This window comes from Macaca fascicularis, chromosome 6 (assembly GCF_037993035.2).
Source record: "Macaca fascicularis isolate 582-1 chromosome 6, T2T-MFA8v1.1".
Taxonomy (NCBI): Eukaryota; Metazoa; Chordata; class Mammalia; order Primates; family Cercopithecidae; genus Macaca; species Macaca fascicularis.
Window position 1 is genome coordinate 117,758,828 of NC_088380.1, and position 26,450 is coordinate 117,785,277.

A 26,450-nucleotide genomic window follows, 5' to 3' on the forward strand; every position below is an offset into this window, starting at 1 on the left:
GCATAGAGATAGTGTCATGTTTGACCTGCAAACATTATTTGTTTAAATCACTTGTTTTAAAAAATAGTTTTCTTAGGTGACATTGTGGTTATATTACAAGAAAAAAGGGATAGGAACCCATAGTGTCTCGGTGCTTTCCTGGCATTGATAAATCACCAGGAGCAAGGAATCTATAATTTCAATTAATATTGCATTTTCAAGAATAGGAATAGCAATATTCTAACCTGTTTCAGAACTATTTAAATGTTCTCTCAAAGATTGGTTGAGAACAAAACCAGAACAAGAAGTGAAGACGTTTGACCTCTACACTAAAAATTGAGTTGTTTTTGTAATTGTATCCTAATATATTTTGAGGATCAAGAGCGCATAGGAATTCATCTTGAAATTTCCAGCTGGTTCAAGCTTCTCTCCTTTGTTTTTGACCCAAAAACAAAATGCAGGAAAACTACCAAAGAGGCATTAAAAATGATAATATTAATAAAGGACATGGACTTAGAATTGAAGAGACCATAGGCTTCTGATACCTGTAAGAGGGACTGAATATTAATGCATCTAATAAGAAACAAGTGGAAACTTTCTTCCCAGAAATTAGAGGTCAGGCCAGGCAGAGACTGGAATGTGCTAAAAAATGAATTTCAAATGTCAGAGTTACATTACATAGTGATTTAAAGCAGTTTAGGTTAGTTTAAGGCACCCATTTGCGCCTAGTTAGATCTATACAGTAAACTCTTATTTCAAGGAGTATATTGTTAACTTCCCTAAGTACACAATTGATATAAAATCATGGTAAAGCCTATGTTTTAAGAAAGAATTTGAGTTTTCTTAGGGTAATAAGCAATACTCATTCATTCAAGCTTAGCCTGTAGAAAGTGTTTTATAATACAGCATTTGTTAAATAAATAAATAATGTGCATTAGCCAATAATTGTAACACAAACATATTTTTAACATGTTTCAGACCCTACAAAGAGTTTGAACTTTTGTGATCCTTATAATGCATCCATGAGGTAGATAAAGTATATGTGATTATGCCCCTCATTTGTAGATGAGTAATCTGATGGTCAGGTAGGCCAAGTGATTTGTCTGTGGTCAGGACCAGCTTCATGGGCATGTGTCCTGTACAGCCCCACAGATTCCTATGCTCAAAAGGGCTCTGCACTTGGTTTAATGCTCTGCCGTGGCCATGTTGAAATTTTAGTAATTTTTGAACAACAGGCCCTGTATTGTCTGAATGCAAATATTACATTTTGTTTTCAAATAAATTCAGAATCCTGAAGCCAGTGGAGTAATATGTTAAAAAAAGGAAAACAGTATTAAAAGGCTATTTTTTTATTAGATTGTATAAAGTTAGGTTGCTAAAAAAGAAAAGCAGATTTGTACTACATGCAAAGAGAATGGAAACACTTGATTTAATTTACACAAGTTGCTTAATCCCTTTATACCTCAGCTTTTCATTTATGGCAAGAAAGTGGTTATAATTCGTAATGGTTGGTTTGTGGAAATGTATTACATAATTTAGTAAATGCATTAGGAGGAAGTATGTTATCTATCTATGACACAAAATGGCTTACTAAGTAATAGCCTGAAAAAGGTGATCAAAATTTCCATATTTGGATTTAAAGTTGGCAAAGTGTATGGCTAGGTGGATCACAATTCTTTATGATCCACATGGCTGTGCAGTACTACTGTGCCTGCCCCAGAATTTGTCAGGTAATAAAATCCCAGATATGGTTTCTGTTTCTGAGATGAGTAAAGTGAGTCTCATTCAATACTGTTATAAAGTATAAGACTCTCTTAAGACTGATTGCCATAACATAGCCATGTGGAACAGTTGTTTTATTGCCTAATGACTTTATTATCTAAGGGGAGAGAGAAAGAAGATATTATTTTGGAGTGGAAGGTGGGGTTGGAGGTGGAGGAACTAACAAACTGGAAATACCAAGCTCTGATACCAGTCCTAGGCAATTCAACTTAGACAACACTGTCCAGAAAAGCAGTGCCACTTCTAATTCTAAGAGTGTCTCTTAAATTGTAATGAAATGTCACTAATGTCACTTCTGGCCTGAATGAAAGAATCAGATAATTGCATTAATAAAGACAGAGTTTTCCTGGAAACAAATACAAATAACTGACAGAGCCGACAGAGTAAGTATGAGGATAATGAAGGTAATACTTTAAAATCTAAATAGATTAGAAACCACATAATTTTATCAGTCTTATGATGGCAAATACTGTTGACAAAGATGGAAAACAGTAAGTAGGTATAAGTAGACTCTTCGTTGTATTTTTATTTTTCTTTTATAATAATATTCTTCTCTCCTCTCTTCCTCCCTTTTCTTCCTCCTCTCTTATAGGATTTAAGACATTGTTATGATAGAGGTGGTAAGGAGCAGAGAGTTAGTCATTCAATTTATTTTAATTCTCCAAGCCCAAGCCAGTATTGCAGGTCTACTATATGAAAGACACTAGCTTGTCACAGGCCTTCACCCTCAAGTCACACTGGAGAGACACATGCACACAATTTACTATAATACAAGGCAATGTGCAATATGCTTTGTAATGGTGGGGTCAGATTTCTATTCTAGAAAGATTGTTCCAATAGTAGTAGTGACTAATTTATCAATTGAAAAAGTATTAAGTTTTTGTGACCTGTCTGGATAGACTTCCACAAGAGACTGCCTTAGTGAGAAGGCCTGAGACAGAGCAGAGTCTTGGATTCAGTTAACAACTCTTCCCTTTATTAACTATGTCTTTTTGAACAAGACATTAACTTCCCAAACTGTGGTTTCTTTATCAGCTGTGTATCATAATATCCCTCGCCTTTTTGCTGGGTTGTTGTGATTATTATATCAGATTTCTCCAATCTCTAAAACATTTCTTGAGCTTCAGTTACATATTCCAGGCTGCATGCTAGGCACCAGGGACATAGATCAGTAAGATGCTCTGTGAATGTTACGAGTTCCCAGTATATAATGAAAATTGCTAATTCTGATGCTTATAGAGGGCAAGCCTGTATTGTAAATGAGTGAGAAGATATATTAAAAGTCATGGAGACTGTTGGTATCCCTGACACAATATAGACAGCATGTCCAGTTTTGATGAGACAACTACTGCCACCTTTAACTGATTGTGGTTATCCAGGAATGCTAGTACTATATTTTCTTAAAATGTAAAATGTGCCTATTATTAATATTGACATCCAGTTAAAAGAACTGTCTAAACATTTTTGTTTAAACATTTTGTATGCAAGATATAACTGAAAGGTGGAATCAACTTATGAGATGGCTGTTTGCAAACTCTGGTCTAGATAGGCATGTATGTGAATCAACCACAAAGGAGATATTAGGTATAGGAGTGGAAAAAGCTAACTTCCTATGAGTCCAAGATGGAATAAAAAAGAATGTGATATGTGTGCCATACAAGATGGTGATTATGTTGAATTCATTAATGCCTAAAACCTTGTTCATCAGAAAAGTGGAGGAGGTGATGTAAACAAAAAGAGAAGCATACTCAACTCAGTGAATCTGATACTGCTAGGTAGAAAAGGGAGGACAAAAGTAGATAAGACCAGAAGAAAGATGAGCAAGATGGCACATGGTCTCACATGACATGCCGAGGAAACTGAATTTTTCTCATCATCATGGGGATAGTGAGCATAGGGGAGGGTCATGGTCAGATTTCCATTCTAGAAGGATTGTTCCAATAGTAGAAAGGAGGAAGACTAAAGGGGAGTAAGGCTAGAGGCCTGGAGCCTATTTAAAAGGCTATGGAGTAGAAACAGGAATGATAGAAACTGAAATTAATTTGTAACTTAGCATTAATGTGTAATACTATTCATATATAATATTGCCTTTTTTTGTTGTTTGTTTGTTTTTGAGATGGAGTTTTGCTCGTTGCCTAGGCTGGAGTGCAATGGCACGATCTCGGCTCACTACAACCTCTGCCTCCCCGGTTCAAGTTATTCTCCTGCCTCAGTCTCCCAAGTAGCTGGGATTACAGGCAAGCATCCATGCCCAGCTACTTTTGTATTTTTAGTAGAGGCGGAGTTTCATCATGTTGGTCAGACTGGTCTCGAACTCCTGACTTCAGGTGATCCACCCATCTCGGCCTCCCAAAGTGCTGGGATTACAGGCGTGAGCCACTGCACCCAGCAAATATTGCCATTTTTAATTGATATTAAAGTGCGTGGTCTTTCACATTTTAACATCTGTGCAATCAAGATGTATCCTGCAGCCATACTATGGGCTGTCATAGTTAAATTGGTTTTAGCTTTTCTCTTTTGTAGTGATCGTAGCATAATGTCATTTCCTAATACCAACATTGTCTGATTTCTGAAATGGAATAATCATGGACTCCTAACCACTAGACTGAATTGTAAAGAGGTGACATGAAATAAGCTCTAATAATTGATAATCCTACCTACACCCCTGGAAGTGAGCTTTTCAACATTTCTCTGCTTTGGTTACCAGGAACTCCTACTTCCTGGGTGTTCATGAGATTACAGGAGGCAAGTGTATATGTCAACAGGAGCTGGGAGGTGGTATAAATGTGTGAAGCTGCCGGCTCTCAAAAAAGTTGCCGCTCAGGTCTCACCAATGCTGCTGGACACAAAAAGGAGTTAGTGTTGCTGTATTCAAGAGAAGCTGGAAATCTGAATTTTGGTGAAATCTCCCAATTTTTAAATGTTGGCAAAACATTCAGCATTTTTAAAAAACCCTGTTCAGGCCAAACAAAACACATCTATGTGCTAGATAAACTACCAACCTTGCCTCTGCTAAGCCTCTTGTTGAAGGAGTAATTTTAGTGACTTTTAATTCATACAGTTTCTTAATATTAAATGCTAAATATTACTCAATGTCACTGACAAGCCTAAGTCACAGCTGGGAGATGTGAAATCTCTTCCATGTCTGTATTAGCCATCTGGTATAGCTCTCAGCCACATGAATCCTTTAGAAACAGCAGTGGGTGTAGTCTCAAGGCCTGTGATCTAAAATGGGTAGTTATTTTGTCCTAAAATATGTATGATCATCTATTCAACAGGAAAAATTCTTGAGTGCAGTGTTTTGACATAATATAATTATATCTCATGCCTCAAAATCCTTTTCTTCTCCAGAAACAATAACAGATGCTGTTGATGTTTAAAAAGCTGCCTGGAACACCAAAGGGAAATTTCTTAATTCTGCCCTTAAATAGATTTATCATTTGTTAATCTCCTTCAGTCACAAGTTTTGTCAACATTTGCAATTTACTCTTAATAAATGCATAAAGAATAAACATATTATTTTCTCTTCTGTAACAATCATGTCTGAATCAAATTCAATAAGGTGATAAAAATTAAGACTATGAGGAAAGACTTCTGCTTGTGAGAATCAAAGGTACTACACTTGCCCTTCTTCTACAACCAACCCGGACTATAGTTATAAGACAGTTGTTTTCAGGCATTGAGAAATGGGCAACAAAGGGCTGTGATCATTGAGAGAAGGGAAACACAGGTGAGTACCATATTCACCTGGATTCTCTAACTGGGACAATGAATGATGAGATTTTTTGAGGCGAAGCAGAAACAACTGTGGAGAAGCTGAGAGGTAACAGAGATCTCTGAGGATAGGTAGGCATGTACAACTGGAAGACATTAGATCTCTGGCTAGGCCAGGGTGTAGAAACATTGCTGAGCACCTCGGGTATTTGTTTGAGACCTCAAAACGATCACACTTAAATAGGAAGGATCACGTCCTAGAGAGCAAGGACCATGACACAGAATCAATATCAAAATTCAAACAGTTTTATCCTAATAAATAAAACCAAACTTGATAGGATCAAAAGGATTCATCAGCAATGTAACTGCTTGCTACTAAAAAAAAGGTCATCTCTGTTTAAAAGTAGATAATATAATCCAGACTCCTTAGTGTGTATCATTTAAAAATGTCTATCACACAATTTAAGAAATTACTAGACATTCAAAGAAGCAAGAAATTGTGACGTAGAATCAGGGTGGGGTGGGTGTAAGGGGAGTCAATAAAATAGACTTGGAAATAATTCAGATGTTGGGATTAGCAGATAAAGACTATAAAACAACTGTTGTAATTATTAATATATTCAAGAACGTGAAGCAAAATATGGGCATAATAAATAAACATAGAGAATATTTCAGCACAGAAATGGAAACGATGTAAAAGAGCCTAACGGGAATTTTAGAATTGAAAAGTACATTATGTGAAATTTACAATGAGTAAGCTTAAGAATGGATTAAGGGCTGCAGAAGAAATTGTCAGTGAACTTGAAGACAAATCAGTAGAAATTATCCAATCTGAAGCATAGGGAGAAAAGCCAGTTGGTAAAAAGGAACAGTCTTAACGACTTGTGGGAAAGTATCAAGAAGGCTATCATAGATGGAATATATGTCTCAGAGGGAGTGGGGAGAGATAAATGGGCAGAAATAAATGTTTACAGATATAATAGGAAAACATTTTCCAAAGTTGATAAAGAACATTACAGATTCAAGAAGCTTTTTGAATAACAAACATGGTAAACGCAAAGAGAACGAAAGGTAGGTATATCCTCAAAAGCCAGAAACCAAAGATAAAGAGAAAATCTTAAAAGGAACCGTGAAACAAAGATATGATATACAGACAGTCCTATACTTACGATTTTTTTACTTTATGATGGGTTTATCAGAGCAAAATCCTATAGCAAATTGATGATTTCTACTAAATGTGTATCATGTTTGCACTCTTGTAAAATCAAAAAATCACAAGTCAAGGCACTTGTAAATTGAGGACCATTGGCTGTGTTGCCAGCATTAAATGCATTTTCCACTTAGGATATTTTTGATATACAGTGGGTTTATTGGGACCCTATTATAAGTCAAGGAGCATCTGTATATAAGAGAACAGTGAATATGAATGATGACTAATTTCCCATTTGAAAAAAAAAATGGAGACCAGAAGACAATGGAACAACACCTTCAAAGTTCCAGAGAAAAAAATAAAATAAAAACCTGTCTTCCCAGAATTGTATATCTCGTTAAAATATGTCTCAAAATGAGACTAAAATAGACATTTAAAAATAAATGAAAACTGAGAGAATCTATTGTCAGCACATAAACCACAAGTAATGCCAAACAAACTTTTTAATTTGAGGGAAAATAACACTAAATATAAGTTCAGATTTATAGAAGTCAATGAAGAGCATGGGAAATAGAATATAGGCAATATTAGAGACACATTTTTATTCTGCCCTTAGTATCTTTTAAGAAAATTGATCATTTAAAGCAAAATCAAGTCACTGCAGTAAAATATAGGATAATAACAGTCCAAAAGATAGGAAAGGAAGAGGAGGTGGTTAAATGGAATTACTGTTTTGAGACGTTTATATTTTACAGTGTAAACTGAGAAAAGTAAGATAAGATATATGCTAAAATCTTGAGGACAACCACTAACAAAATAATAAGATATCCCTTAAAGACCAAGAGAATCAATAAGGTAGAAGATTCAAAAATAATAAAATAATCCAAATGATAGCAGGAAAGTAGAACAAATGAAACCATTTTTTAAAATAATAAGGATGACTTAAACCTATTTATATCACAAATAATATTAAATATAAATGAACTAAATACTCCAAAGGCAGAAATTGATACATTGAAAGAAGTTTCAATATTATCTATAGGAGATGCACTTTAAATATAAAGACAAATAGAATGAAAATAAAAGGATATTAAAAGAAATATTCAAATTCTAAATATAAGAAAGTTGTTTTTTATATTTAACTGATGATAAAATAGTTCATGCTATTTTTAGTATGATGTAAAACAAACTTCAATTAAAAATGCATTGCCAGAAATGAAGGGGCATTTCATAATGATTTAACTAGTTTAATACATCAGAAAGTCATAATTCTAAATGTATGTGCAACTAGTAACAGATAAGGCAAAAATTGAAGGAGAAGAGAGAAATAGATTCACAAAGCTAGAGATTTTAACACGTGAACAAGTGAACAAAAAATAAAGAATATACATGATTTGAATATTACCAATCACCTTGACTTAATTGACACTACAGAACATCATATTAAGTAACTGTAAAATATAATCCTTTTTGAGAACACATAAGCAGTTCTTCAAAATAGATCATGTATTGAAACATAATACACATCTCTAAAATTTCCCACTTTATAGTTGGTATTTTTTTTTTCTTATCTTACTTTGAGTTCTGGGATTCATGTGCAGAACATGCAGGTTTGTTACACAGGTATGCATGTGCCATGGTGGTGTGCTACACCTATCAACCCGTCATCTAGGTTTTAAGCCCTGTGTGCATTAGATATTTGCCTAATGCTCTCCCTTCCCTTCCCCCAACCCCTGAGCAGGCCCTGGTGGTTGATGTTCCCCTCCCTGTGTCTTTGTGTTCTCATCATTCAACTCCCACTTATGAATGAGAACATGTGCTGTTCGGTTTTCTGTTCCTGTGTTAGTTTGCTGAGAATGATAGCTTCCAGCTTCATCCGTGTCCCTGCAAAGGACATGAACTCATCCTTTTTTTATTACTGTGTTGTATTCCATGGTATATATATGTGTGTGTGTGTGTGTGTGTGTGTGTGTGTGTGTGTGTATGTATGCCACATTTTCTTTATCCAGTCTATCATTGATGGGCATTTGGGTTGGTTCCAAGTCTTTGCTATTGTAAATAGTCCTGCAGTAAACATACATGTGCATGTGTCTTTATAGCAGAGTGATTTATAATCCTTTGGGTATAATACCCAGTAATAGGATTGCTGGGTCAAATGGTATTTCTGGTTCTAGATCCTTGAGGAATTGCCACACTATCTTCCACAATGGTTGAACTAATTTACACTCTCATCAACAGTGTAAAAGGGTTCCTATTTCTCCACAGCCTCGCAAGCATCTGTCTTTTTTATAATCGCCATTTTCCTGACTTTTTAATAATTACCATTCTAACTGGCATGAGATGGTGTCTCATTGTGGTTTTGATTTGCATTTCTCTAATGACCGGTGATGATGAGCTTTTTTTCCTGTTTCTTGGCCACATAAATGTCTTCTTTTGAGAAATATCCATTCATATCCTTTGCCCACTTTTTGATGGGGTTGTTTTATTTTCTTGTAAATTTGTTTAAGTTCCTTGTAGATTCTGTATATTAGACCTTTGTTAGATGGATAGATTGCAAAAATGTTCTCCCGTTCTGTAGATTGCCTGTTCACTCTGATGAGCGAACCACGGGATAAAGCCATGGGATAAAGAAAATAATTAAAGGAGATCTGGTAAATATTTTCAACTAAATGGTAATTCAAATACAACATATCAAAATTTGTGGGATACAGCTAAAGTAGTGTTTAAAGGAAAATTTTAGCATTGAGTGTTTTTTAAAAAGATTTACAATTAATGAACTACATTTCTACATTAAGAAGCCAAATAGATATAAAAGAAGAGAGATGCAATTCAATTTCAAAGGAAGTAGAAAAGAGGGAAAAAGATAACGTAGAAGTCAATAAAATTGAAAGCAAATAATGGGAAAAATTTAAAATGCTAAAGGTTGGCCCTTTGACATGATTAATGAAATTTACAAACCTCTAGCAAGACTGGTAAAGAAAACAAGCAAAAAAAACCAAAGTCCAATATTAGGAATAAAAAGGAATATCTCTATAAACCCTATGGATATTGAAAAGATATTATGAACAAAGAACAATTTTGGGCTGATACATTCAACAAATTAAATGAAAAATTTTCTAAAATGATTCAACCTTCCAAAAGTGACATAAGAAATAAAAATAGAAATAACCTTACATCTGTTAAGTAAATATATTTTCTATTAAAAGTCTTCCTCAAAAGAAGACTCCAGAGCCCAGATATTTTCACTGGTGAATTCTACAAAAGCCATAAGAAGTAAATAGTGCCAATATTGCACAGACTTTTGCAGAAAATTTTTTTAAAAAGTCCGATTTTTTTATGAGAACAGCATAACACTAATACCACATTATTTTATAAATATTTAAGAGAAAATAAAATTATAGATTTGTCCCTCATGGTTTTAATTTTTCATGGGTGTAAAAGTCCTTTTATAATTATTAGCAAATAGAACCCAGAAATATAAATAATACATCATCAGCAAGTGGGGATTATCCCAAGGATAAGGTGAGCTTAACATTAGCTACTTGATTAGTGGAAGTAGCCACATTTAGATATTAATGAGAAAAAAACCATACAGTCATCTCAATAAAGGTAGATTAAGTATTTGACAACATTCACTGTCCATTCATAATTAAAAAAGAAAAATAAACCTCTCAGCAAAGTAAGAAAGAAAGGGAACTTTCTTAATTTGGCAAACCACATCTATGAAAAAACTATAGCTAATGTCATTTTTAGTGATGAAAAACTGAGTGCTTTTACCTTAAGATCAGGAATAAGGCAAGGATATCTGCTCCCACTCTTAAATAGAATATTATATTTGAGGTCCAAGCTAGTGCAGTCGGACAAGAAAAAGGCAAAATATGAAGCAAAACTATTTATTCAGATAAAAGCTATTTTTTTGGTAGAAATCCTCACGATTCTACCCCCCCGCCAAAAAAAAACAAACAAATAAAAAACTCTAGTAGACTAATAAGTTAATTTGGCAAGGTTGTAAGATAAATGTCACCATACAAAAATAAATTGTATTGATATATATTAGAAGCAAACACCCATAAAAGAAAATTCTAAAATATTATTACAATTACATCAGGAAATAAAAAGCAATGAACAGTAACTTTAACAAAAGACATAAAAGACATTTACTAGGAAAACTTCAAAATATTGCTGAGAAATCAGAGGAAACCTAAATGGAGTGATATACAATGTAAATGGATTGGAGGACTCAATATTAAGATGTCAGTTTTCTCCAAATTGATCTACAGATTCAATACAATCCTAATGAAAATCCTAGTAGGATCTTTGTTTTTCTGTTTTTTTTTTGTTGTTGTTGTTGTTGTTTTTGGTAAACATCAATGAGTTGATTCTAAATGTTACAAGGAAAAGTAAAATAACCAGAATACCCCAAATTACAAGTAATCTAGAGATGATTTAAAGTATAAAGGGGAATGTGCATAGATTATATGCAAATACTATACCATTTTATGTAAGGGATTTGAGCATCCATGGAGTTTGGTGTCAATGGTGGATCTGGGAACACCAATCCCCCATAGATAACTGTACTGTAAAACTACAGAAATCAGAGTAGTGAGGCATTGGCATAACAATAGAAAGAATAGAGCCCAGACACAGATCCATAGATCAATAGTCAGTGGATTTTTGGCAAAAGTACTGAGGCAGTGCAATGGGGAAAGAAAGTCTTTTCAATTAAAGGTGCTGTAACAACTACATAAATACGTGGAAAAAATATACCTTGATACATGCCTTATACCACAAACAAAAAATAATTCAAGATATGTCATATACATAAACATAAAAGTTAAAACTAGAAAACTACTAGAAGAAAACTAGGATAATATCTTTATGACTTGAGGATGAGCAATGATTTCTTAGAACACAAAAAGCACTCACTATGAAAGAACTGTTAAATTAGATCTAAAAATTTAAAGATTATGATGATCAAAAGACACCATTAAGAACAATAACAAAGCAAACTATTGACTGGGAGAAATTTTACAATACACATTTATAACAAATAATCTTGTGTCTGGAATTTTTTAAAAACTCGTAAAAATAATAAAAACAAAGTCATATTTTTTTAAATGGGCAAAAGACCAAAATGCTTCACAAAAGAAGATGAATGAATTACATATAAGTCCCTGCAAAAGTACTCAACATCATTATTCATGGAAATGTAAATTAAAACCACAAGAGGACATCACCTCATACCCACTAAAATAGCAAAAACTAAAATAATTGACATTTCCAAATGTTGATGAAGATGTGGAGCAACTAGAACTCTCATACCCTGCTTGTGGGAATGAAAATGATACAACCACATTGAAAAACTATTTGACAGTTTTTCCAGAAGTTGAACATTGAGGCTTGAGTAAGATCATTTCTGTGGAACACCTGCCAGTCTATTCTTTTGCCTTTGTTAGTCCCTATCCACCTTGAAGACCCACTTAAATTCGCCCTCCTACAAGAGGGCTCCCCAGTTTTCTCCCTCCTTTTTAGTCCCCAATAGTAGGGGGACTACAGATGTCTGTTTGCCAAGGATAGTCCTGATTTATGTATATGGTTTTGACATAATCAATTAATCCTAATCTCAAAAACATACAGGCTTGACAATAAATTATAAACTTGTGCTACCCAGAGTTCCATGGTTTTGATCTTAGTATTTAACCTACTTAGAAAATTATATATTTATTTATAGGTTTTTTTCTTATTTTCATATTATGTTTTAAGTTCATTAAGGGCCAGAACCATCCTTATAATCCCATAAAGTGCCTAGCACAGTGCCTAATAAATTTTCATTTAATGAAATTTAACTCGATTTTAAAAACAAACAGTGATTTCTGCTGCTTTTAAATATATGACTAAATATTGCTCACACCCAGGCAATTTAAGCATCATTTTCTTACAATTCTTAACCTCAGCCTTGAGGACAGTGCTCCCTACAATGAAATAACTTTTCTAGTACTTCAAAATTAATTACATTGTATCCTTGATTCTATTTGAGAATGCAAGCATAAAGATGTAGGGTGAGATTTCTGTGAGCTGCTGGTCTAGTGCATTTTGGTGGTATGCCTGACTTCAGGGATTACAACATTGGTGCTTTTACTTCCCAATTAAAAAGATTTCCCATAGACAGCAGGAAAAATTGCAGGCTCATTAGAAAATTATAACTACATTGTGGAAAAACTTAGAGGAAAGAAGATTCATTAAATTTTGGCTTGAAGTAGTTAAAAACCGAAGTGTCCATTGAAGTCATACTGAACAAATAAAATGTGGTATATTTGTTGAGTGGCAGCAATTAAGAGGACTTACTAAGAACTATGTTAATCAGCAATAATAGATCTCAAGAACATCATGTTCAGTGAAAAAATGCCAATTGAGGACTAAGATATATGGTATAGTAACACTTCTATAAAATCTAAATAGTGTATAGAAACAGTGGTATATATTGCTTATGAATATTAATAAGCATAATTGAAGGTATGGAGATGGAATTGTGTAGATACACATTAAACATAGTAGATGGTAAACAGGACTGGGAATGGAGGATAAAAGTTGAAAAAAGAACAATAGCTGTCTTCATTCATGTATTACAACATTAAATGGTTGATCAAAAATTCAGTTCTGTGTGCTGCATGCATGTGCACACACCCACTCACAGAAAATAAGGAAAATAAACTTTTCACAAGATGTTTGATTAGTTGATACTAATAGCTAACAATATGATGCATAAAATATTTTGAAGAAAAGAAAACTGGTAAGAGTTATTAAGACCCTTTATTCCATAGTTTTATTGTTATTGATGTATCACTTTGTGATTGAGAACCAATACTTAAGCTATCTGATAATTTGAGGCTGTTTTTGCTTTACCTTGTCATAGCTAAAATTCAGGATTTGGATTCCAGAGCTGCTTAAGCTTTTACTTTATCTTAAGGCAGGAGTTTTATTAAATGTCTGAAATAAAAGGAGCCATATTTAAGCCAATGTTTATGGAGATCCAAGCACTAGGGCCAAAATCACAACTGGGTGCTGTTAGACAACAACTTAAGGAAATTGTTTAGCAGGCAAGCAAGGTTGTGAGAAACTGGAGCCACAAAGTAGAGAATATAAAAATTCATAGTTTGAGTTGATCAGAGTTGAAGAGTTAATAGTTGCCAATGTAAGGTCTTGAAAAAGGGTGTATAGGTCAGGAATGATACCTGTAAGACAGTGACTGTAGAATAAGCTGACATGAGGCTGAAACAACAAATGAGGACTCTATCTGGGAGACAGCCAGAAGAGTGGATGTAAGGCATCAAGTAGGAGGACATGAGAAGACTGAAGTGAGGTACTTACCTTTGCTCTCTGCAGGATTAAGCAAGTAAATGAACTCAATAAGAAAGAGTGCAGTTATGGACAGACTGATGCCAAGCTTATCAAAACCTTGGGCTTGGCCTTTTCTTAACATCTGGAGTTTAGTATCATTCCTTGACATGATATACTTGAGATTTGTTTTAGGAGTATAATATTTAACTGATTTGGGAAACCTCCAGATCTAAATGGCAACTTCTAAATTCTAAAGGTTAGCCATTCTTCATGTTGTAGATTGAAAATGTCAAATCACTAATTAAATCAATTAAGTAGCTTTCCTCCTGTTCTTTGTTGATTTTAAGGTTCAGATTTTTTTCCCTCTTGGTGACCAAAGAACATCCTGAAGCATTCTAGTGTTGAAGAGCATTGATGAGTTGCAGGCTGACAGAGATAGAGACTGAAACAATGAAAAGCTGTCCCAAGAATGGGCCAAGATGTATGCTGATATTAAATGCTTGCAGATTTTGACTTTTTTAGGTTCCTTCTCTTTAATATGACACACTTTCACCACTAAGAAGAATCAATTTTGAGGATATAACCAGTTTTCTTTAATAATTCATGTAACCTAAAAGTCAGTGAAAAGAAGAGCTTATTAAATAATAGCAAGCCAATCATGTAAGAGAAATATGATGATATGTAGAGTTGCACACATTATATTTTCAACCTATGATTGACACTTCTTTTAAATCACAGCTTTGCTTTCAAACCTTTTTCCTAGTGAGCATTAAGAGGATCTTTCCAGTCAGCACATAAACTGAAAACAAAAACTTTAAAAATCAAATGCAAAAAGAAAAGAATAAAATTAAATCTATTGAAATGTTAAAAAATGATTAATTTTTTGACATAACTACATTTTATAACCAAGCATCTTCAACATTAGAAAAAGATAACAAGATTTTTTGCTTTCATCTCAAGACACCTCCCATTAAAAAAAAAAAAAATGAAACTCTTTAATAGCTTACATGACCTAATAAACTCAGCAAAGTCACTTTTACATTGCCATGAAGCATATCATTGCAGAGATCCAGCTGAAGCCGAGAAACAGAGTAGTCAGCAGTACTTCCAGACTTCTATGTGATAAGAGATTCCATATCTGAAGTTTGCTTGCATTTGCAAAGAGCACATTGTAGACTTGTTGGCAAGGGAAATCACACTTTAATGCTTCCCTCAAATAATCACAAACATCCCACTATGTCCTCTTATAGAAGAGACAATTTCTGATTTATAACCTCCCTTAATAGGATAATGCCCCTGATGCTAAATTGTCTGACCTTTGTGCAATCTCATCTTCATTCCTAAAAATACTAATGTGAACCCAGTCTTCATAATTCCATTTTGAATCAGATTTGATCTGTACTTGGCCCTTTGAATTCATTTGGGTATCTGTTTCTCAGCTAGTGGGTGAACAGTTATGTCAACACTCCTGTGTTGTTTTTTGGAGGAAAAAATAAAATTAAACCAATTTATCTTTCTTTAAAGCAAGAAAGAAGAGAGGAAGAAAAAATGGTGAGATTATGGGAGAAAAAGAAAGGAAATAGTTATTCCATGTGAATTAGGTGTGAGGAGCATGTTAAGGTCAACTGATAGATGAAGAACCCCTTTCTATACTACATAGTCCTAAATGTGGTAGCAATGGGCTTTATACTTGAAACATACTCAGGAAAATAAATATTATATCTGGAGCTCCCCCCACACCCCCACATCCATAAGTTTGGCACACGGTGCCAGCTATCTTAATAGCTTTACAGAACAATGTGTGGGGATATAATATATATTTTGTATTTGTATATATTTTGTATATTTGTACACATATTATAGTTTATACATAGTATTGCAGTTATAATGTACAAATACTGCATGTGATTTTACAAACAGGTTTGACAGGTCTCTCTTTGTGTAATGAAAAATATGGTGGTCTATGTTTTTAACTTTTTGCTTTTAAAATTTTCTTAAATAAACAACTAACCATATTAGACAAAACTAGAGCTCAAAAATAATTTTTGTAGAATTCCTGTTAAAGAAAACTAATGTAAAAGAAAGCAGTAGAAATCAGGCTCAGAGTATAAGTTTTATTTCTCATCAAATTCATGCATGGCAGAAAAAATTACAACTGGAATAATTTCTGTAATTCTTTGGTCTTTTTGCTAAAGAATATGTTATAAATGGATAGACATGAACAGTAAAGCTTTATTTTTATTTTTTTCAGTTGAATGACTCCATAAATATAATATCCTCTAATCTATAATCTCCTTGCTTCTTTTGAATCTCAAGCAGTTTTGTGGCGGTTCTCTCTTTATTCTATTTTGAAATGAACATGCAACACTGTGCAAGATGTTCTTTCTGTATTAAAAGTTAACTTAATATGTTTTATGGCAAAATAGTTTTTATTTTTATATGAACATACTGAAAATGTGATTGCTTTCTAAGATTACATTTACATACTTAAGTCAACTATTTAATTTCAATTAATAATATAGGTTATGTTTTTGAGAAACTGTTGAATTGTTATTTCCACATATGTTTAGGCTGTTTTCTTCTTTTAGCTTACTCTTTCTTGCCTTTAAAAATTTGTTTCTAGTATACTTGTTTCCTGAAGTTGATCAGTCAAAATATTTGTTCATTGTTTCTTAAAAAGCTTTGCTATGACAATGATTTATGTATAGAAATTATTGATAGGTTAATTGAATGTGATGAGGAAATTAAGAAATGGATGCCATTTAATATTCTTTTATGTGAATTTTTGAGTAATATTAATTTTTTGATTTTATTTTCCATAAGAATGAAAATTAGATTTTTAGTTTTCTTCTGTTTGAAAATCTTTCTCATATTTTTTCTTTTTTTAAAATTTCACCAATTACTGTTAAATGAACATAGAATGGGTTGAATGCTATAAACTACATTTTGGTGATGTGGTTTTTAATATTTTTAAACAATATAGTTCTTTTAGAAAGTTTTTTTTACTGTATTTTCATTGAACCATAATTTCTATACAGTAAATTTTACCTATTTTATTGCAGTTTTACTTGTTTTGACAATCGTATATAGTTGTGTAAACACCGTAACAGTCAAGATATAAAATAGTTCTATCATGTGAAAAAAATTCCCCTCTACTACTTGGTAGTCAATCCCTCTCCAACCTGTGAGAATATTATAAATGAGATTCAACTAAGTTGTTTTGTGTACCCTCATTAATTCCTTTTTTATTTCTAGGTAGAATTTCACCATATGAATGTATCACAAATTGTTAATCTACTTCGCAGTTGAGGAATATTGAAATTGTTTCTAGCTTTTGGTGATTACTCATAAAGCTGCTGTGAAAATTCAGGTTCAAGTTTATGAGTGAACATTGTTTTGATCTTACTTGAGTAAATACCTAGAAGTGACATACATAAGTCATATGATACGCTTAACTTTATAAAACATTGTCAAGCTGTTTTTGAAAGTGGCTGTACCATTTTGTATTCTTACCAGTGATGTGTGAGAGTTTCAATTGCTTTGCATCCTTGCCAGCCTTTTTTATTTTTATTTTTTAGGTCATTCAAATAAGTGTTGTTGAAGTCACAATAAAAATATAGAGACAAATCTCTAAATTTAATGTTTTATTTGAGAAGAAAGAATTGCAGTTTGGGGCATACATTCAGACTAGGTGGTCTTCAATATGTCAGAAGAACAACGAAGAGGTTGGAGGTTGTATAAAAAGGAGAAATGTTATATATTGCTTTTTGAGAAAGGTCATTGGCATTAGTAAAGTTCTGGGGAACTGGTAAGCTCTGATCAGTGAGTGACAGCAGTGGGCCACATTAGTACTAAAGTTGTAGTAGTTACAAAGAAGACTGGTCTCTAGTTACAACAGGCAGTTTCAGCAGCCAGACTTGTAAAGAATTACGTTTTTGGAGCAATGTTATGTGTCCCAAATACCTTGCCGTGCTGCCTCTAGACTGTTTTAGTTGGGTATGAAAAGGATAATCCAGTTTGTGTAACCAACTTTCACAGTGTGTAGTTGCATCTTCATGTAATTTTAGTTTCCATTTCCCTAATGACTAATGATGCCGAGGATCTTTCCATGTTCTTATTTGCCAGCTATACATTTTCTTTGGTGAAGTATATGGTCGAATCATTTTTCATTGGAAATAACAATTATATATTTTTATAGTGTAAATATGATGTTCTAAAATATGTATACATTGTGGAACGACTAAATCAAGCTAATTAACATATGAATTACCTCATTTTTTTTTAAGTATACAGTATATTATTATTAACTATATTATCAAGAGCTCTTGAATTTGTTCCTCCTGGTAATTAAACATTTGTATACTTTGACTAACATCATATCTCCCCAATCTCTCCACTCCAAGCCTCTGGTGGTTGTAGGTTGTCTGTTAACTCTGTTGATACTTTAGATACTTCATTTTGCTGTGCAGAAACTCTTTAGTTTAATTAGGTCCCATTTGTCAATTTTTGTTTTTGTTGCAACTTCTTTTGAGGACATAGGCAAATATTCTTTGCCAAGGCCAGTGTCCAGAAAGATGGTTCCTTGATTTTCTTCTAGGATTCTTATAGCTTGAGGTCTTACATCTAAATCTTTAATCCATTTTGAGTTAACTTTTGTATATCACTATATAGTGAGGGTCCAGTTTCATTCTTCTCCATATAGCTAGCCAGCTATCCTAGTACCATTTATTGAATAAGTAGAACTTTTCCCATTGCTTGCTTTTGTCGAATTTGTTGAAGATCTGATGGCTGTAGGTGTGTGGCTTTATTTCTGGGTTCTATATTCTGTTCCATTGGTATATTGTGTCTGTTTTTATACCAGTACTATGCTGTTTTGGTTACTGTATCCTTGTAGCATATTTTGAAGTCCAGTAATGTGATGCCTCTGGCTTTGTTCTTTTTACTTTGGCTATTCAGGCTCTTTTTTGAATGCATATGAATTTTAGAATAGTTATTTTGTAATTCTGTGAAAAATGATGTTAGTAGTGTGATAGGAATAGTATTGACTCTAAGATTGCTTTAAGCCATATGCTTTGCCCATGTTTTAATAGAGTTATTTAGTTTCTTACTATTGAGGTGTTTGAGTTCCTTATATATTTTGGATATTAACCCCTTATCAGATGTATGGTTTAAACATATTTTCTCCCATTCTGTAGGTTGTCTCTTTATTCTGTTGATTGTCTCCTTGGCTGTGCAGGAGCTTTTTAGTTTGATATAATTTCAGTTATCTATTTTTGCTTTTGTTAATTGTGCCTTTGAGGTCATATCCAAAAAATTATTTCCCAGACCAGTGTTGTAGCGCTTTCTTCCTATGTTTTCACGTAGTAGTTTTACAATTTCAGGTATTATATTTGTATTTACTTCATTTTGAGTTGATTTTTGTAAATAGTGTGAGATAAGCGTCTTATTTCATTCTTTTGCATGTTGATGTCCAGTTTTCCTAGCACCATTTATTGATGAAAATATTCCTTCCACTTTACGTGTTCTTGGCATCTTTGTCAAAAACCAATCGGCCATAAATGTGTGGATTTATTTCAGGGATCTCTATTTGTTCCATGGCTCTATGTGTTTATTTTTATGCCAGTACCATGCCATTTTGATTACTATAGCTTTGTAGATTTTAAAATCAGGCAGTGCGAAGTTTCTATCTTTGTTCTTTTTGCTCAAGATTACTTTGACTATTTGGGGTCGTTTGTGATTCCACAGGAATTTTGGAATTTTTTTTTTATTTGTGTGAACAATGTTATTGGAATTTTGATAGGGATTATATTGAATCTGTAGATTGGGTAATATGGACATTTTAATGATATTGATTCTTTCAATTCATGAACACAGGATAACTTTTCATTTATTTGTGTCTTCTTCAATTTCTTTTACGAATGTTTATAGTTTTCAGTATACAGATCTTTCACTTCTTTGTTTAAATTTATTTCTAAGTATTTTATATCTCCATCTATTGTAAATGGAATTATTTTCTTGATTTCTTTTTTGGACAGCTTGTTATCCGTAAATAGAAACTCAGCTGATTTTTTAATGTTGATTTTGTATCCTGCAAATTTACTGAATTCATTTATTATTTCTAACTATATTTTGGTGAAGTTTTCAAGGGTTTTTGTGTATATAATCATATCACCTGAAAATAGGGACAGTTTAACTTACTCCTTTTTGATTCAGATTCCTTTTATTTCTTTGCCTTGCCTAATTGCTCTGGCTAGGGTTTCTATTGAGAGTGAGAATCCATGTTTTGTTCATGATTTTGGAGGAACAGCTTTCAACTTTTTACCATTGAGCATATTAGCTGTGGAATTGTCATATATGGCCTTTATTATATTGAGATACATTCTTTCTATATGAACTTTTTGAGAGATTTTTATCATTAATAGATGTTAAATTTTGTCAAATGCTTTTTCTTCATCTATTGAGATGATCATATGAATTGCCTTTCGTTTCGTTAGTGTGGTATATCACAATTAATGATTTGAATATGTTTACTTTTGCATCCCAAGGATAAATATCATTTGACCATGGTGAATGAGCCTTTCAATGTGCTGTTGAATTCAGTTTGCTAGTATTTTGTTGAGGATTTTTGTATGTATGTTCATCAGGGATATTTTATTTTCTTATAGTGGTCTTGTCTTGCTTTGATATCAGGGTAATGGTGGCCTCATAAAATTTATTTGAAAGTATCCCCTCCTCTTCAGTTTTTGAAAGAGTTTGAGAAGGATTGGTATTAGGTTTTTAAATGTTTGGTAAAATTCAGCAGTGAAGCCTTTAGGGCCACCCTTCTTTTTTTTCTTTTCTTTTCTTTTTTTGATGGGAAACTATTACGATTTCAATCTTTTTACTCATTATTGGTCTGTTCAGATTTTCTATTTCTTCATTATTCAGTCTTGGTAGGTTGTATGTATCTAGGAATTTATTCATTTTTTCTAGGTCATCCGATTTGTTGATGTATTCATTTGTTCATTCTAGTCTCTTAAGACCCTTTACATTTCTGTACTATCGGTTGTATGTGTTCCGATATTTTGCCCATTTTTAATGTGTTGTTTTCTTATCGAGTTTTGAGAGTTCTTTATATATTCCAGATAGAAGTCCTTTTAAGATATGTGATTCATAAATATTTTCTCCCGCATTTTCAAAAAGCAGACACTCTTAAGTGAAGTTCAGTTTATTTACTTGTTCTTTCATTTATTGTATTTTTGGTTTTGTATCTAAGAAATCATTGCCTAACTAAAGATCACAATCCTTTTTTTCTGTTTTTTAAAAGAAATTTTATAGTTCCTGGTTTTGCATTTCTCTCTGTGATCCATTTTGAGTAATTTTTTAAATATAAGATGTGAGTTATGGATACATTTTGTTTTTATCTTTTTGCATATGGATATCTGGTCATTCAAGCACTAGTTTTTAGAAAAGCTGTCTTTTTTTGTCACCAAATTGCCTTTTTACCTTTGTCAGAAACTAATCCGTCATATATGTGTAGGACTATTTTTGTATCCTTTTTTTAAAAAAAGTAAAAATAAAAATAAAATTACACTAGGAATACACAAGGAATTACATGAAGAATATGAGTATTTTATTGTAAAAATTATAAAAATATAGAAGTATATAACGATTAGAGTAAATGCTTTTATAGGCCTTACTGTGCCGAACATCACTCTAAATGCTTTAAATAGATTAACACATTTGCTCTACAACAATTCATGAGATAGGTAATGTTATTTTTTCCATTTTATAGATGGGAACACTGAGGGCACAAAGAGGTCATGTAACTTGCATGTGGTCATGTAGCTAGTAATTGTTGAGCTGTGTTCTTAATCACTTTATTATTTTCCTTCACCTCTACCCTAATCCAATGCCTTATCTCAAATATGACAACTGTTCTTTATTTCATTTGCAACTTTATCTACCTTTATAAAACACATGCAAAAGACATTTCATTTGTATTCATGTCTATTCTTTCTTCAATACCACTCTCTAGATTACTGTAGTTTTATAGTAAGACTGTAAATGAAGTGTGTGAGTCCTACAACTTTGAAGAGAATATGTGTTCTGATGTTTAGGTGTAGAGTTTTTTTTCTAAATGTCACTTAGTATAATTTAGTTGGTAGGGCTGTTCTGTTGTTCTGTAATCCTTGATGAGAGTTTGTCTGTTTTTCCTATCAAGTGCTGAGACAGTGTATTGAAGTTTCCAAGTGTATTTATGGATTTTTTATTTCTCCTTTTAGTTTTATAAGATTTTCTTTCATGTATTTTGAAACCCTGTTGTTAGGTGTACACATATTTATATTTATTTTGTTTTGCATAGTTGACCCCTTCATAATTAATGTCCCCCTTTATCCTTTTGCTAAAATTTACTTAGTCTGATATTAATAAGCTTTCTTATGGTGAGTTTGTGTAGTATCTCTTTTGCCAGGTTTGCACCAACCTAATATATCATTTTATTTATTTTATTTTATTTATGCCTATATATTTTATTTTATTTTATTTATGCCGATATATTTAAAATGAGTTTCTTGTACACAGCATACAGTTTGGTCTTGATTTTTTTGATCCAATCTGCTCTTTAAGTTTTAATTAGCAGTTTATAAGGTTTACATTTAATGTAATTATATGATTACAATAAAAACCACCACATTGTTAGCTGTTTTATTTTTTAAATCTATTATTTTGATTTTGCTCCTTTGCAATCCATTCTTGAATATTTCATTTTAGCTCCATTATTGAATTATTATTGATTTTTCTGTTAAAGAATTATTTTTGTCATTGCCCTAGGTTACATAATATGCGTCTTTAATCAGTCTATATTTAAATAATATTAGACTACCAGACATGTAGTATAAGGATTTAACAACAGTATTTCCCAATTTCTTCCTTCCATCATTTGTGCTGTTGTTGTCATACATTTTATTTTTACACATGCTAGAAAACAATGCATTTTTAACTTTAAAAAAATTTGATATTTTTGCCTTAGTTACCTTTTAAAACAATTTAAAATAAGGAAATCAATTTTATATTATTTTCATTTATTCTATTTCTTAAATGCTTTATTACTTTGTGTATATGTCATACCTTACCAAGGTTTTAAAAATAAATGTTAATATTTTTAACTATTTGCATTTACAACACACCAGTCTTTGACTTCTGTTGGCTCTGTTAAAAATTTGTCACCTTTAGATAGCTGGAAATGTGTTTTATTTTTATAATTCTTTGTGCTCACTTGGAATTTCAGGACCATGGGACTGAGTATATTATAAGAGGTCCTTTGTCCTAATCTTCAAAGTCTGACAAGTTTACTGATCTTAAGCTGTTTCTAGAAGTTCTCTTTCTGAAGTTGAAGTGGAAGCCTGTTTGGTCTATATTTCTCTTTTATCTCTCTTTTACTCTTTTACTTCTCATGTGGTGTTTGGAGCATTTGGACCATGTTGTCCTGCTTTTTAATGCTTTCTTATTAATAACCCTGTACATATATGAAAATAGTTATTGAGTGTCTTCTTACCGTCTCCTTTACATATTACCATCTCCTTTACACATTAAAAAGTAGGAGGGATGTCCCAGCTCCCTTGCCACATTGTGAAAGTGCAGACTATATAGAGTGCTAAACTTGAACCCTCTCCCTGAAGTCATATGGTTTGTTTTATTCCAGACATGTACCTTTAGGCAAGCTCTGGGATTCTGAAATTGGGTGGGTTTCCTTCAAAAACAACATTCATCTGAAGACCTAATTTATTTCAGAGCCTTCTCAATGCAGTAGCCCTAGGTATGTTACTTGTATAGCAATAAGGCAGAAGGAAAAGAGCAAGCTAGAAAACCTAGAATTTTCTGAGCAAACTATATTCAATTGTGATTTAAAAAAAAGTACTGTTGACAGCTGGGGCTGGTCCTATAATAGAACTTATAATAAGCACTTGTCAGTTATGTGGGTTATTGCAAGAGACACTTATTTTCAAGCTTTCCCCTTTAATTCATGTCCAAAGCATAACATTTTCTTTTTGTCTTTTTCCCCCTCAAGGGGTGCTACATCCATTGTGTACAGATGCAAACAGAAGGGGACCCAGAAGCCTTATGCTCTCAAAGTGTTAAAGAAAACAGTAAGTTTATTTCATTATATAATGGCATCTCTAAGGGGCCTGTGACCTGGAGAAGGCAAGAACCTGATTTGAAGAACAAAGGGGCCAGAGAGCTGCGGTGTGCAAATGACTCGTTTGACTCTTGATTATGGGAGTGCAACCCAAATATGTTGTTGTATGGTGGAAATTGCATGAGTCTTTGAAAGCAACTGGATCTTACTTTGGATGTGGTTGTGGGGAGAAGTCTGGCAAGGAAAAACATTTAGAATTGGCAGGTAGAGCTTATTTTGTATATCAGGTATGTTCTTGGAGATATATATATATATATATATATATATACACACACACACACACACACACAGACATATATACACACTGTATAATAATTTCAATATTTAAATATTAAAACCACTTTTTAATATTAGAAAAGCTTGCTATTGAAAAGAATTTGAAATAAAGCACAAATGTATTTGTTAAAGGAGTCATCAGATTCTAATTTGCCTTGATTTTCAAATGTTGCGCTTGTTTCAGTAGAGTATAATTGAACAAATGTTAATTTTTCTGGGACTCAACTCCTCATCTGGAAGTTTGTACTTGGAAAAGGAAGGTTTTTATTTGGGGATTGCTTCTTTTACCCTACATTCATAGGTAAGTTGAGAAGCAAAAGTGACTTAGGCTTATCTCTAATGAGTAAGAAACACAGTAGATAGGAGTTCAAAATATAAATGCCAACACCTGTGTAATACTGTCTATACCCTCAGAGAGTATTTTGCCATTTTAATGCCCTGCTTGGATTTTGTGTTCTTATGCAGTTTCTACTCATAAAACCACAAAAAGACAAGATATTCTTTTATAGTACATTCCTTTTCAAATTTCATGTGAACAAATATGTGAAATGTATATATATATGAAAACCTATATATATATATATATATGAAAACCCAGTTGTAAAGTATGCTGAGAAGTATCATAAATTTTTAAGTCAAATACATTTTTAGGCCAAGGAATTTTTATTCCTCAAGGCAGCTTAAAATTACCAGCTGTTTATGTATTGTCTGGCACAGGGAAATTGTGTAGAATCTTGTATAATGAAGAGCATAATAGTACAAGGTTTTCAGCTAAATAGAAATAGAATGACATTTTAAACAATCTGTTAGAATTTAAAGCCATAGCAAAATAACAAAAACAGTTTAATGAAAGTCGGTAATAATTTGAATGGCAGTTGCTACTAATGAATTCTATATTCTGAATTTTCTGTGTGTTGTAGGCAATGATTTAAGTTATTCCAGAATGTAGAGGAATCTTTTGATGGATAAGATTTGGAATTTTCCCTTAATTTAGTTTCTTACAGTCATAAAATCTATCTGAACTAAGGATTATTAAAACTTTTATGAAATAGAATTTCCTGTTAAATATCTACTTTCTTATGAAAGTAAAATGGCATGTTTTAGCAGTGGTCATACACAGGATGTTTTAGGACTTGTTTGTACCATTTCTTGTTGGTTAAAAAATTGTCAGTAAAATGTGTGAACGGCTACTTGTTTTTCATAGTTGAGGAAACTTTGAGGGGGAAGAGATACATGAAAGTCTAGGAAATCAACACTTAGAAATTACATGTGAATGCTCAACAATCCCCAAGGACAACAGGCTGGTTTAAAGATCATTGACTTATGTCAAAAGTCTTTGGATAAATTGGAGTAAGAGGTCAGTGAAGCCATTTGGTGGGTTCATGATGTACATTAACGTTGGGCAAGTGCAGCTCTGGTTCGTCCTTACTGTCTTCTCGCTGTTGTGAAAACATCTCCCTCAGAAGACAGGCAGGAAGAGCATGTGAATGAGAATGAAGTGTCAGATGGGGCTGCAGAGTGGTGCTGTAAGGCAGATGTTGTCAAACAGTTACTGCTGTACCAAATGGAATGAGAGAAAATGCCCTGGAGAAACCTCAGCTTTGAATGTGAATTAGATAGAATCCTCAGTATTGTCTCCTAGGATAAATCATGCACAGAGATGTGTAAACGAGAGAAATAGCAGACAAAACCTCAAAGAACAGTTGCCTCTAGCATTTCATTCCATATAGGTCATGGAGACTGAAACTTCCTTGTCTGAAGGAAATGAATGAAGCCTAAGAATCTATTTATAGAGGAAAAGTGATGTAGAGAAAATGTTTTCTTAGATAATTCAGCCAAGGGATCTGCTCCTGAGGAAAAAAAGGGGGTGGTTCAGAAACCTTGAATTATTTATGTAATCTATTAGGCTCATAAAATTGCTTTTATTAATGCAATTTTTTACTTATTTTTGGGCCTTCAAAAATGGCAATTTTATGTGATCCAACTAACAACTTTGGGACTACTGTATTACTTCAGTGGATGGTATGGATGGTT

The 26,450-nt window shown here is 32.9% G+C and overlaps 1 protein-coding gene across 3 annotated transcripts in view; it reads left to right on the forward strand.

Moving 5' to 3' along the window:
* CAMK4 (calcium/calmodulin dependent protein kinase IV) overlaps positions 1-26,450 on the forward strand; it is a 255,400-nt gene that overhangs the window by 90,535 nt on the left and 138,415 nt on the right. For all 3 annotated transcript variants that reach the window (XM_005557500.5, XM_065546635.2, XM_073994032.1), the window contains exon 2: positions 24,012-24,090. In XM_005557500.5, coding sequence (XP_005557557.4) covers positions 24,012-24,090 — 79 coding nt within the window. The remainder of the gene's footprint in view (positions 1-24,011; positions 24,091-26,450) is intronic.